This window comes from Chinchilla lanigera, unplaced genomic scaffold, assembly GCF_000276665.1.
Source record: "Chinchilla lanigera isolate Chin_1 unplaced genomic scaffold, ChiLan1.0 scaffold00025, whole genome shotgun sequence".
NCBI classification, from domain to species: Eukaryota; Metazoa; Chordata; class Mammalia; order Rodentia; family Chinchillidae; genus Chinchilla; species Chinchilla lanigera.
The window spans coordinates 21,732,113-21,746,165 of NW_004955426.1; the positions used below are offsets into that span (position 1 = coordinate 21,732,113).

General features: G+C 31.1%; 1 protein-coding gene across 2 annotated transcripts in view; it reads left to right on the forward strand.

Annotated features, from left to right (window-relative positions):
* Nucleotides 1–14,053, forward strand: part of Nipbl (Nipped-B homolog (Drosophila)) — a 174,558-nt gene that overhangs the window by 65,155 nt on the left and 95,350 nt on the right. For both annotated transcript variants that reach the window (XM_005386212.2, XM_005386211.2), the window contains exons 2-8: nt 1,452–1,594; nt 4,529–4,694; nt 6,075–6,202; nt 9,046–9,145; nt 9,856–10,007; nt 12,439–12,599; nt 13,414–13,510. In XM_005386212.2, the coding sequence (XP_005386269.1) occupies nt 1,531–1,594; nt 4,529–4,694; nt 6,075–6,202; nt 9,046–9,145; nt 9,856–10,007; nt 12,439–12,599; nt 13,414–13,510 (868 nt within the window). In that variant the 5' untranslated portion in view covers nt 1,452–1,530. The remainder of the gene's footprint in view (nt 1–1,451; nt 1,595–4,528; nt 4,695–6,074; nt 6,203–9,045; nt 9,146–9,855; nt 10,008–12,438; nt 12,600–13,413; nt 13,511–14,053) is intronic.

Sequence of the window (14,053 nt, forward strand, 5' to 3'; positions counted from 1 at the left end):
ATGGTGGTTTTATAGGTGTTAATTTTATAACCCTGCTGTGTGTGTGTGTGTGTTTTATATACCTTTGTCAGTATACACATTTATAATAAAAATATTTGGGAGAAAAGGAAATACTTAATGTTAACTGCCTGTGTATATCTACTTTTTTCAAAAACCTATTTTGCAAAGTTGCATTAAGATGTATGAGTAGGGAAGCTATTAGTGCTTTATTTGGCTGTGTTGAGGTTTACAACTCAAAAAATGTAGAGGTTCTTTTAAAAATAACATACTGGCAAATACAGTATCAAAAAGAGAAATGTTTAAACTAGAAATCATGTTTTATTTTTCTATCTTAACTCTTAGTTGATATAGACTATACTTCTATTTGCTGATTAGTTTATAAAATTTTTAATGAAAGCATGTCATTGATTAATGTGTGCCTTATTAAAATATTATCTACTTATAGAAAACTTACACAAGTATTGTTAAAAAATAAGTATTTCACAAGCTATGTGTTGAAACCAAGATAAAAGAAATTGGGGGACATTAAACAGAAGACAAGATATTCAATAGTTTTTCAGGATGCCTTTATATAGAGAGAGCAATGAATCACATCATAAAATATATTAAGTATTTAAATGAAGTCCTTTGTATGGGAACATTAAAAAACATACCTGTTATTCATCTGATTGATACTGATTGTGATTAATTTTTATGAGCATCCTGCAGTGATAGCTGGAAAGATAAGTATGTTACCATTGAATAATCATGCAAGAGTAAAATAAACAGAGGAATACACTGTATAACCTTTTAAAAGAATATTGAACAATAAATATCATAAATGCAGAGCAGATTAAGTAAGATGGTTTTGGAGTAAATTGGAAGTTTCATAAAGTAGTACTTGCTCTGGGTCTTGAAGAATTAGAGAATTTGAATAGGGATGGGCTTCCTAGGTAGGGAGAATTTCTCAACCAAATATATAGTTTGAGAGTGTGGTTTATATAGGAGAGTGGTAAGAAACATAGCTAATGAGCAAGTTGAAACCAGATAATGGAGTTAACTTTTGTTGTGCTTATAATGTGAAAAGAAAGTATAATGCTCAATCAAGATTGATTGAGTACCCCTTGCTAATAATACATAGTACTAGTTAGGAAATAGACCCGGGAATCAGATTGCTTGAGTTCTAATCTGCCTTCACTAGTTTCTTTAAATATCCTTTAAGTAAATTTTCTTATCAGTAAAATGCAGAAAATAATACCTATTTTACTGGATTGTTTTGAGACCTAAATTGCTTAGTATATACAAAGCATTTCACTGTGCTTTATATACGGTAAGTGGTATATGGATAATGATTGTTACTGTTGTATAGGTTGAACAAACTAAAGTGAAATTTACAATGATTAAGTATATCCCTAATAGTAATATATTTGACATATTTCTACAAATAATTGTCTGTTTTTTGTGTATTTCAGAGTTTGGGAAATGGGAAGTAATGACTGCTGGCACCTGAACTAAGTACATTTATAGGCAACACCATTCCAGAACTTCAGAATGAATGGGGATATGCCCCATGTCCCCATAACTACTCTTGCGGGGATTGCTAGTCTCACAGACCGTAAGTTTGGTTAATTGATCTAATTTAAGTTCTAATGTTGGGCCAGGGATTTAGCTCAGTGGTGTAGCACCTGCCTGGCAAGCGTAAGGTCCTGAGTTTGATTCCTGGTACCAAAAAAAAGGACTTAAATTCTAATGTTTGTTAACATTGATTTTTAGAGAAATTACCACCAAAATGATCTTCAGTGTCATGATTAACATAAAAAATTGTAAAGCGGTAGCTCTTAATGACGAATTCAATACATTCAATTTATTGTAAACATGTGGAAAATTAAATGTTAGCTAATTATAGGTATGCCTTAATTTCTCTTTCTTGCTTTGGCCCCTTTAAGAAATGGTGGCATGTGCTGATAAAAGATCTTATACAATAAAGGGATAAAGTAAACATCAGAGAAGATGATACAAAACCAAAACTAGCCCTGGCACATGCCTATAATCTCAGCAGCTGGAAATAGAAAGAAAAAAGAGAAACCAAAATGAAAGGAACAAAGGCTCACAAATAAGAATTAATATATTAAAATAATTTATAGAAATAATAACTGAAATTACCCTTCAAAGAAGGAAGTTTGATAGCCCAACTTGCCTTTTTTTTTTGTTTGTTTTTTTGTTTTTTTTTTTTGTGGTACCAAGGATAAAACCTGAGGCATTAGACAAGTTGGGCAAGCATTCTGCCACTGAACTGGGTCCCCAGCCCATTTTACTTTATTTTATTTTATTTCATTTCATTTCATTTATTTTGAGACAGGATTTCACTGTGTAGTTCAGGCTGGTCTTTAAATCATTATGTAGCCCAGGCTGGCCCCAAACTAGAGGCTATCCTCCTGCCTCAGGCCCCTAAGTGCTGGGATTACGGGCCTGCACCAGCACACCCAGCTCTTTTTACTTATTTGTTTTACTTGTCTAATGCCGCAGGTTTTATCGTTGGTACCACAAAAAAAAAAAAAAAAAAAGCAAGTTGGGCTATCAAACTTCCTTCTTTGAAGGGTAATTTCAGTTATTATTTCTATAAATTATTTTTATATATTAATTCTTATTTGTGAGCCTTTTTTTCTTTAATTATGGTTTTTCTTTTTTTCTTTCTGAGACAGGATCTTGCTCAATTGTTCTGGTCTGATCTGGCCTTGAATTTAGAATCCTCCTGCCTCAGCCTCCTGAGTAGCTAGGCTTATTGCCATAGGCTGCCATGGCCAGCTCCAGTTACCTAATTTCTCCGTGATGTTTATTTTAGATGTCATGTTGAGTAATATCTTGGAGTTTGTCATAGATTCAGCAGCCAGTTTTACAGTGAATGCTTAAGAAATTTTAAGAACATTGTCAACATTTTGAAATTTATTTAAAGTTAAACAGTTTTGTGAGGAGTCGTTTGGTAGTAGCACTTACCCTTGGGTGATGGTGCCAAATCTATGAACAGTGTTAGTCTCTGTGTCATCCTACTTGAATCAAAAGGGGGAAAATAGATTTGAGAAGGAAAAGTAGAAAATGAGAAGATGGCTTAATTTTATAGCATTAAGCAAGATACAGATCTTCATAGTAAAGAAGCTATGGGAAGATAACTTCAATAAATGTTTTAATCTGTGTTCAGTCTCTACCAAATACTGTTCTTTCTGGGCTTTGTTTTTATAAATTTCCAGTTGGTTATAGTAAAATAAAGTTAGGTTAACAGCTTTGAGTGTAGGAAAGTAGCATAACTAGTTTAAAAGATTTGAATTAATAAGAAAGTAATTGGTTGCGTTGGCATAATTCAGGAAAGGCTGGACATGGTGGTACATGCCTATAATACCAGCACTAGGGAGGCTGAGGCAGGAGGCTCACTGAGTTCGAGGCCAGCACTGGCTACAAAATGAGTTCAAGGCCAGTCTAAATTGCATAGTGAAACCCTGTCTCAAACAAAAACTAGAAACTCTTAATATATAAGGTTACAGAATTAGATGTACTGTTAGGAATTTCTTTTTGCCTTTTCTCTTTATTACCACTAGTGTATCTCATATTTTACAAATTTGTCTTCCCAATAAGCCCTATATCATAAGTAATAATCAGGGGTTAATGATAAACCTGTTATTACCTATTGGGGTTGAGCAGCATAATTACAATGTAGAGTTGATTAAAAATTAAGCTAGAAACAAAGATTCTTGACATTTTAGTTTTTTTAACCTGTAATTTCAACAAATGAACATACTTCCATTAGGAGAAGAGATATTATAGCTGAATTTAAACTTCATTAAAACATTGATGTTCATTTATTTGCTATTAGAATAGAATACAGGGGGAAAACCATGTAGGAATTTATATCTTAGACCAGAATTCTTGTAGCTATTCTTTTTTTTAGGATGCTAGGAATGCTTTTCTGCTAAAGTGAGCTTTTTATTTTTGTGTATCTTTTTTTTTTTTTTTTTTTTTTGGTTTTTCTCCGGTACCGGGAACCGAACTCACGACCTTGCGCTTGCCAGGCAGGCGCTTTTGCCGCTGAGCTAAATCCCCAGCCCCTATTTTTGTGTATCTTAATCCTTTAAAAGAATGTATTACATGTCTGTCTAATGAAGAGACAGGTATCATTACTTGGTTTATCTTAGTGGGCTACTGATTCAAATAAATCTTGCAGGCAAGAATAAAGGCAATTAATCACTATTTTAGAAGTTACTTAGTTTTAACCTTGCCTTTTTGGCAAGTAATTTGTTAGTTTAATAAAAATTTTTAAAATAAAATCATGAATATAAAGGAGCTGAATATCATTCTTAGAGAACAGTATAATCTATAATGGATCAAGCGATATTTTGAGAGTTCTTTGGGTTTATTCATTGAAAGAACAGAGCAGTATCTTTTAATAGTTTGTCACATTGATATTTACAACTTACTTTTAATCCCAAAATACATTTAAACATTGAAGAGACATCTTTCATTTATGCAATTTCTAATAATCTAATTTTATTTCAAATAGTCCTGAACCAACTGCCTCTTCCATCTCCTTTACCTGCTACAACTACGAAAAGCCTTCTCTTTAATGCACGAATAGCAGAAGAGGTGAATTGCCTTTTGGCCTGTAGGGATGACAATTTGGTTTCACAGCTTGTCCATAGCCTCAACCAGGTATCAACAGATCACATGTAAGTACAATCAGTTTTACATCTAAAATAAAATTAAAAGTTTTGGTCTCATTAAGAGATCAATATTCTTTGTTTTATTGATCATTTCAAAAAATTTTAAACACATAGCTTATTACATTATTACATTACATTTCGCCAGGCGAAACCATACCCTGATTGTGATGAGGTATAAATGAGATTTAAATGGGTTATAGTTACTTTGTGAGAATGGTTTCTTTTAAGTGTGGTTTTTTTACTACAGAAGTAATACATACCATATTTGAACAACAAAAACATATTAAAAAGTAAAATCTCAGCCAGTCTGAACTGCAGAGCAAGACCCTGTCTCAAAAAGACCAAAAAAAAAAAAGTAAAATCTCTTATATCCTACTATATAGTGATACTTATATAACCTTCCATTCTTTATTAATTTTTTATTTAAAGGTTTATTCCTTAAAAAAAGACTTATTCCTTAGAACAATGAAAATATAGCAGAGGTCTCTTATTAGATACAGTGCATATTTTGGAACCATTTATAAAGTTGATGACTCTTGAAATGAAATACTAAATGTAGATTTTCTGATAGAGAAACAGAACTGATTGATTAAAATCAGAAATATAAAACTAATATGACTAGAAATTCCACATCTAAGTATTAAATAACTTCTTATGCCTGCACAGAGCTCCTTTAAGATTGATTCCAGAAATTGTTTGCATTTATTGTTTGACGCCATCTTTATAGTTCTTTATTGTTGGATTCGATGAATGTAGACCATTGACATTTAGAATGTAATATTTAAAATACTGCTTAATTTTATCATATAGCTGTAAATTTTTTACTACTTTGAATTTTTATTGATAATTGCTATTATATTTAATCACTTGTTTGCTCCCACACACACCTTGAATTTATTTGTGAAAACAATATATAAAAATTTATATAAGTGCTCCATCCTGTCTTAAATAGTATTGTAATTGTATTCCATTTGGAGAACATTTTCCAGAAAGCCAGACTCACTCCTGCTCAGGTGTAAGAGAGAAAAAACAAATTCTAAGTCCAAATACCAACTTTGTAAAAACAAATCAACTTCTTCACATAATTACTTCTCTATTTTTTCATCATTTTTAATAGTTTAGAATAGACTCTTAATTTTCTATTTCAAAACTAATGTTAATTTTAAATTCATAGTTACTTGAAGTTATGTTTTGAGTTTTTTCCTCCCTGTGTAAAATGGAAAAAAATAATTGTCCTTAGAATAACTCCTCTGTCATTTTTTATACTACTATTTCAGGGATAGCATCTTCAAAAGTCTATAATATTGACACACATAAGCCATCTATTTTTATGTCATATGTCTTAATAAATTAATCACTATTTAAATTAATTTTTTTTAATACCAGAGAATTGAAAGATAACCTTGGCAGTGATGATCCGGAAGGCGATATACCAGTCTTGTTGCAGGCGGTCCTGGCAAGGAGTCCTAATGTTTTCAGGGAGAAAAGCATGCAGAACAGATACGTACAAAGTGGTAAAGTTCCTAATAGTTAAATTTTATACTATACTTTTACATGTCCTGTATCAGAATTTCTTTTACACATAAATTTAAGTGTCTTCTTTACCAAACTGACTTATCACCTATGTTTGTCTGTTTATGCTTTAAGTCAAGAAAAAAACAAGGAGGATTAAATTGTTAATATTTTTGTGGTTTAATATGTAACTAAATTTCTCAGGAAATAAGACAAAGTCTTAAAAGTATTTTGTTAGTTATTTTGTTTATTCAGTGAGCTTTAGGAATTTTATTTTAGAAAAAATCTTAGGGTTGATTAAATTAAAAGGAGTCTTTAATGAAATAATTATAAAGCTTTTGAATGTGTAGTACATGTATAAATTATCATAACAAGTGTTTTTAGTATTCTTGAGATTATAGTTATCTAGTACTTGATTTAGTGCTACTGCTGCCTTAGTAACAGAAAAAAAGTCTAACAATTACAATTTTTATATACCTGTATATTTGGGTTAGAGCATTGTACTTTATGGAACTTGCTGAATTTGGCAAGTTCAAGTGCTTGCTTGGTCTCAAAACTGAAGTACAGAGGGAGATAATTCTAGAATGTCCATCTTATTTAACTGTATTCAAGAATATTTTTATTTAATTTATTGATAGCATTCTGTGAAGCCCTTCCATTTTTGTTTCCTAGTTCTTTGTGTGTTTTAATAGTATTGCCTATTGATTTTTGTATATTTATGTGTGAATTGCATTTTCAAAACAATTGCATAGAACCTATCTATTCCTCAAAACACAATCCATGGAATGCCTCTGTCCAACTTACCATTCAGCAAGTTAAAGACAGGTATAGTTGGTAGAGGGTATGTCTTCACCAGAACTAATAAGCTAGATTATAGTAATAGAAGACAATATATGAATGGGGACAAGAAATTGAGAGTTATAAAGGTTTTCTAAAGAATATTAGAAGAAAATTGGACATAGTTGATTGAAGGAAAAACTGATAGTATCAGATCAGAATATGAGTAAATTTAGATAAAAGGACTCATCCAAGGCTATTAATACTATGTTTTTATGACCTATATTTTTGAGTATTTAATTTTGATAGTAAATCACCCTAATAAAAAGTTAGAGCATTCACCTTTCAGTCACACATTTTGTGTACTAGATATTCTTGCTTATTACATATTCTATTTTGTAAAAATTAGAAACTATCATTTAAAAATTAATTGTGCATTGTGATTTTAAAGCATTTTCCTGGTGATATGGTTTAAAATTTTTAAGGCTTATTTTTGATTGGTAAATGTAAATGTGAGTCACACATGGAGAAAAGTTAATTATGTGTAAGTCACTTTTAATCATAATTCTTTCAAATTTGAATTAATCAGAAAGGACTGTTAAAATTTTATTTGCTCCTTTTATTTTGCAAGCCATTTCTTCCAAACTAGTAATTTCAGCTTGTGCCACTGATGGCTGTTAATTCAGATGGGAAAAATTTTACCTATTTCATAGCATTGCCCTCTTTATTTAAAAAAAATCCAACAATAGTTATAGCAATTAAATTATTATGATATGGAATAAAACAATTTTATACTGAGTTTTAGGTAAAAGAGAAAACTCTGAAATTTAAGAAAATAAAGCAGTGGTGATTTTTGAGTTCTAATTTCATTTAACCATTGACTTTAGAATTATAACCTCTTCTGTACTATTTCTAGCATGTGAACATGCAGTGTCTATTAGAATATTGTTGATGAAAGTCAGATTTCATCAACAGAGATGAAATTTATAATATAATATAATATAATTTGATGCTTGTAACTCCAGAGAGAAATAAGAGACATAGAAGCTATAGAAACTAGGGGCTGGGGATTTAGCTCAGCAGCAAAAGCGCCTGCCTGGCAAGTGCAAGGTTGTGAGTTCGGTTCCTGGTACCAGAGAAAAACCAAAACCAAAAACAAAAAAAAGAAGCTATAGAAACTAATAGGAGCTATAGAAGTCATAAGAAAATTCAGGGTGAACCATAAACTTTATCTCTGATTTTAAAATAAGTAACTGAATTTTTCTACTTCTCCTGTATAACGGAATGCCTTTTGTATAACATTTATAAATATTGTCTAGCTTACAAAGATATATGATAATTTTAAAGCTATTCTTTCATTTTCCTTCTTGAAATACTTACTTAATTCCTAAGTGGCAAAGAGTTTATTCTGGAACAAAGATGTTCTGTTCTGGGTCAAAGACTTTTGAATGCAAATTACAAGAATTCAAAGTTTGGGCCCATACTTTTAAAAACCTAGGTCTGAACCACAATGAAACAAATAGCTTTCTGAAATTAAATTCACAAGTACAGGAACTGTACATGTTAAAGTATTTCCATATAATTAAGAAAAAAGACAGCCAAAAGCTAACTATATTATATACTCTTGCATGCAGTATGGTCAAAGGTTAGATAAGGTGACTTCTCAAAGTTCTTTTCAGTTCTAAAGCAAAATGATGGGACAGCTAGTAAATAAGTAAACTCCAATAATAATAACAATAATCAGGGCTAGGCGCATTGCTCAGGGGAAGAGCATTTCACTACCAAATGCAAAACCCTGGATTTGATCCCTTAGATCTCAAAATTAATCATATTGTCATCATCTTTATTTCTACTTCTGGATTAGTTGTATGAAAAAATGGTTTTGTAAAGTTGCTTGTACTTGAAATTTATAATTTTATAATGTCTATATTTTACTCTTCAAAATGAAAACATTGATCAAAAATGGAAAACTTTTGGTTATTTATGAAGGAATGATGGATTTAAGTAATTTAAGGGACATTTTACTGTTAGAAGAAAATAACATTTAATATTTTTATGTGTTGCATAGGAATGATGATGTCTCAGTATAAACTTTCTCAGAATTCCATGCACAGTAGTCCTGCATCTTCCAATTATCAGCAAACCACTATCTCACATAGCCCCTCCAGGTAAAAGAAAAAAATATAGATAGATAGATAGATAGATAGATATAGATATCTATATATGTGTGTGTGTGTGTGTGTGTCATTTATTAAGTATTGCTTGAATATTTATATGGTATATGTATTTAGAAAATGATGAGTTATATGTAATTAGTTGAAATGCTTGGTAATTAATCCTTATGAACATTGTCTAAAATGTAGGTAGAATTCCTGGTACTGGAGAAAAACCAAAAAAATAAAAAATAAAATAAAATGTAGGTAGAAATACTCTTGATATATTAATTGAAGTAGCTACTATGTTAGTATAATAGAATTTTACATAGACAAAAGAATGTGCTAAGATAACTGGGGTATAGCTCAGTGGTAGACTGCTTGCCTAGGCACTAAGTTCAGTCCTCAGCGCAAAAAAAAAAAAGTGTTGGAGATAAGTAAGAAAATATGTAGAATTTATTTTATGGAACAAAGTATTGTATCCCGTAAACAGATTGGTACTATTATGTAGGCAATTTAAGTGAATTACTTCAGTTTTCAACTGTTTAATATAACTCGAGGTTATGAATTATAAGTGATTTTTGCATTATTCTATTTTGCAAAATTTTTTGTACTTAGGTTTTATGATATATAAAGTTGAGAGAATTTTATGACAGTGAAATTTCAAGGAATATAGGGTATACATTTCATTTCCTGATATTCTTTATTTGGGTTTTTTATTTTAGCCGGTTTGTGCCACCACAGACAAGCTCTGGGAACAGATTTATGCCACAACAAAATAGCCCAGTGCCTAGTCCATATGCCCCACAAAGCCCTGCAGGATACATGCCATATTCCCATCCTTCAAGTTACACGACGCATCCACAGATGCAGCAAGGTAAGAAAGTTGTTTTTTACATTGTTGGGAGTACCTAAATACCTATGATTCTGAGCAAGTTTATTTTTTCTTTATATAATCTTTAAAACACACTAAAATACTATGCTGTACACTTACTTGAAAAACTTTTTTCCCTCCTATCTGGTTTAAATCATTGAAAATATGTTACATTTATCATTTAGGAAGTGAAAAGAGCAGTGTGATTTTTGCTTTTTAGATTAAGAACTAGTCTTTTAATTGGGCTTTCTCCTTGCTACAGCACTAAGCTAAGGTGCAATTAGGTTTTAATTGGTAAGGATCTTACTAGCTTCTTAATAGATGACAAAAGAATATTTTAAAAATTCAACTTCATTATTTTGAAATTTTTCATAGAATAAGAATAGATCGGTACAACTTTATCCTGATAAAGACCATCTAGTAGTAAAAAATGAGAAATATTTTCCCTGAAATCTAGTATAGAACATAAATACCTACAGTTGTCACTTTTACTTAATGAACAGTTTGTATTCAAGCTAATACCAGAAGATACGGTATAGAAGAAGAAGCAAAGTGTCACTTTTACTTAATATAATTGTCATTATAGAAAACCCAAGAAAATTTACATAAAAGATACTGGAATTAATAAGAGCATATTCCATTTAGATATTGTACAGGTTATTACAGTGAAATTAATTGTATTTTTATATTCCAAATAGTAAGCAATTACAAGTTAAATTATACATTTTTAAACCTTACTATCAGTTTCAAAGAAAACTATAATATACCTACGAATAAGCTTAATGAAAAATATGTAAGATATTTGTGGAGAAAATTATAAACTTACAAAAAATTAAAGGAAGACCTAGAAAATGAAGAGTTGCGCTGTATTCATGGATAGAAAGACTTAATAGGAGAAAGATTTATTTTTCCCAAATCTATAAATTCACTATACTATTACAAAAAATCCCAAGGAGAGTGACTGTGAAACTTAAACTGCTTCTGAAAATTGGTATGGAAGAATAAAAGTCCAAGCATAGATAGCATAATTTTAATAAAGTGAACGGCAGAGAAGCTCAAATAATAGGAATCAAGATTTATTTTATGTAAATACAGGCATGGAAAAATAATGCATGGTAAAAGAGAATTTGATCAAGAGTCTTAAGAACATAATCATAAACATATAGAAACAATACATATAGTATTAGGTCTTAATAGGAGGAAGATAATTTCTTTAATGGTGCTGAGAGAATAAGCTATCATATGGGAGAAAACTAAAACCAGATCTCTGTTCACTACTACACTTAAAATTTTATGTGGATTACAGGCTTAGCTGAAAAAGCAAAATTGTAAAACTTTTAGAAGAAAATATAAGAGACTTGTTTTATGACTGTTGATGAAGGAATCTGAATGGCTAATACACATGAAAAGTTGCTTAGCTTTACATTACAAAAGTAATCAAGAAAATGTAAATTAAATTGACTGTCAGAGACATTTTCCACCTCAAGAAGACAAAAAATGATTGTAAAAATATAGAGCACCAGGAACTGTCATACACTGCCACAGAACACAAATGGACATAAGTGATTTTTTAAACCTATTTTCTAATATTTTGTAAAGTCTAAAAATGAGTGTATCCACTAATTTTACTCTAATGTACTAGTACCTAAAGGTAATATACATTGTGAAAAGATTCAGTTACAAGAATGCACATTGCTTATAACAGCAAATACAATGGTTCCTCAGTTCATGAACTTAATTCTTCCCGCGATTCTGGTTGCAAACCAAATTGAAAGAGAACTCAATCAAATTCAGTGGTTACATTCAGTGTTGACCTTCCAGGGAAATTTCATACAGGTCTTGTCCAGTTCAGTTTGTGACTAGAATTATGGAAAGAATTAAGTTCTTGAACCACCCTATTTTAAGCAATCTGAACATGTCAGCATAAGAATGGATAAGTAAATTAAGAACATTCATTATATAACAGGATTCTGTATATGTATTTATTTTAAATGTGAATTTTAAATTACATGTGTAAAAATGAGTAAATCTCTGATTGAAAAGTAAATTCATGAAAAGATGTATAAATATGCCACCGGTAAACCTGTACGCAAAATAGTACCATGTATTCTTTAGGAATATATTTATTGACAGCAGAAGTATAAAGATACACACAGGTGGTATATATCAAAACTCAAAAAAGTAGTTATTTCTAGGGAATAGAGGAGATGAATATACTAATAGAGAGCTTCAGCCCATATCTGTGATGTTTTAAAAAATAAGTCTGAATGACTTCTGGCATAGTGTTAAAATTTAGTCAAACTGAACAGTAAATATATAAGTATTCATTATGTTATTCTTTGTAATGTGTATGTTTGAAGTATTTCTTGTAAATAATTATTGTCTAAGAATTTAACAGTTTATGAACCTTTTTTTGTATTCTTATTAATTCCAGCATCAGTATCAAGTCCCATTGTTGCAGGTGGTTTGAGAAACATACATGATAATAAAGTTTCTGGTCCGTTATCTGGCAATTCAGCTAATCATCACACAGATAATCCCAGACATGGCTCAAGTGACGACTACCTACACATGGTGCACAGGCTAAGTAGTGACGTATGTAATGTATAAGTTATCATTAAGGTAATAAAAGAGTTATAATATTTGTGACAAAACCTAGTGTTTTCATTCCAGGTTTAAAGTATAGCTACTGTATATCAAACATTATATTAACCACTGAGAATTTACCTCTGAACAACATGGTTTCTGAGTTCACAGACTTTAGGGCAGGGTTAAATTTCCATTTTAATACTACTTGCACCAAAATATTCTCTTAAGGGATTGGGGATTTAGCTCAGCAGCACAGTGCCTGCCTGGCAAGCGCAAGGTCATGAGTTTGATTCCCGGTACTGGAAACACTCCCCACCCAAAAAAAAAAATTCTCTTAAGTGAACTTTTATTAGTAGTTGGCTCTTTTCTCTCTAAACTTTGTACAGTTTTTCTATGACGTTGTCTTGATTTAACTGATACTGTTTATATGTTTAAATGTTTCTTATTATGGATTTGGCTGTATTTTTGTATGAGCTTCTTATATCTGAGGATTAAGGAGGTCACAGTGGACTCTGCCTTCAAGACATTTACAGCCTCATAGGTTGTTCACAGCTCCTTTTCTAGAAAATAACAAACAAAATGGAGCATACTAGTAATTCCAGTTTTCTTATTCATTGCCATGCTTAGGCTGTTGATTCTTTTGGATACATTTCACTTCTTCTAAGATATACCAAGAAGAAAACAGGAAAGTGCAGAAGAATTATGCTATTGAATTCCAACACTTTACCTGTCAGTAATTTATGTCTTTTATTGGTTCTTTAAGATTTCTGTGAACTTTCTCCTGTCATTCAAGATATAAATTTTATACTTTTGTTCTTAGGATGGAGATTCTTCAACAATGAGGAATGCTGCATCTTTTCCCCTGAGGTCCCCACAACCAGTATGCTCCCCTGCTGGAAGTGATGGAACGCCTAAAGGTATTATTGTAATTAAATTTCCTTTAGGATATTCATATTTCAAGTTAAGAAAACACACATCTTAAAATAGATACCGGATATTATTATCTTGGTTTTCATCGTTAAATGAGTGAATAAGCAAACTGTGCTTTAGCAACTCTATATCAGAGGATTTAAATTTCTGTTCACTGATTTTTTTTTTATCTTCTATATTCTTTTATTTTCAGTAAATTATTGATAGCATTCTCTTGTATCCGTTATCATTTTTATTGATAAATGCAGTGATCTTTATAAACCATAACCTCTGATTACTCGAAATCTTTGGTCAGTCTTCTACACCACTCCAAAAAAACTTACTTCATATTGAGCTCACCTGTTATCCTCCTCCTCTTTTCATAGATACCACTTTTTCTTTCTGTTGCTTTCTTCTTCATTCCCTCACTTCCTTCCCACTGTCCTTCTCTTTCCTTTTTTTCTTCCTTGCTTCCTTCCTTCTTTTTTTTACAGCTTTTCTTCCCATTTTCATTTCTCAAGATTGCCATCATCAGAATTTATTCCATGGCT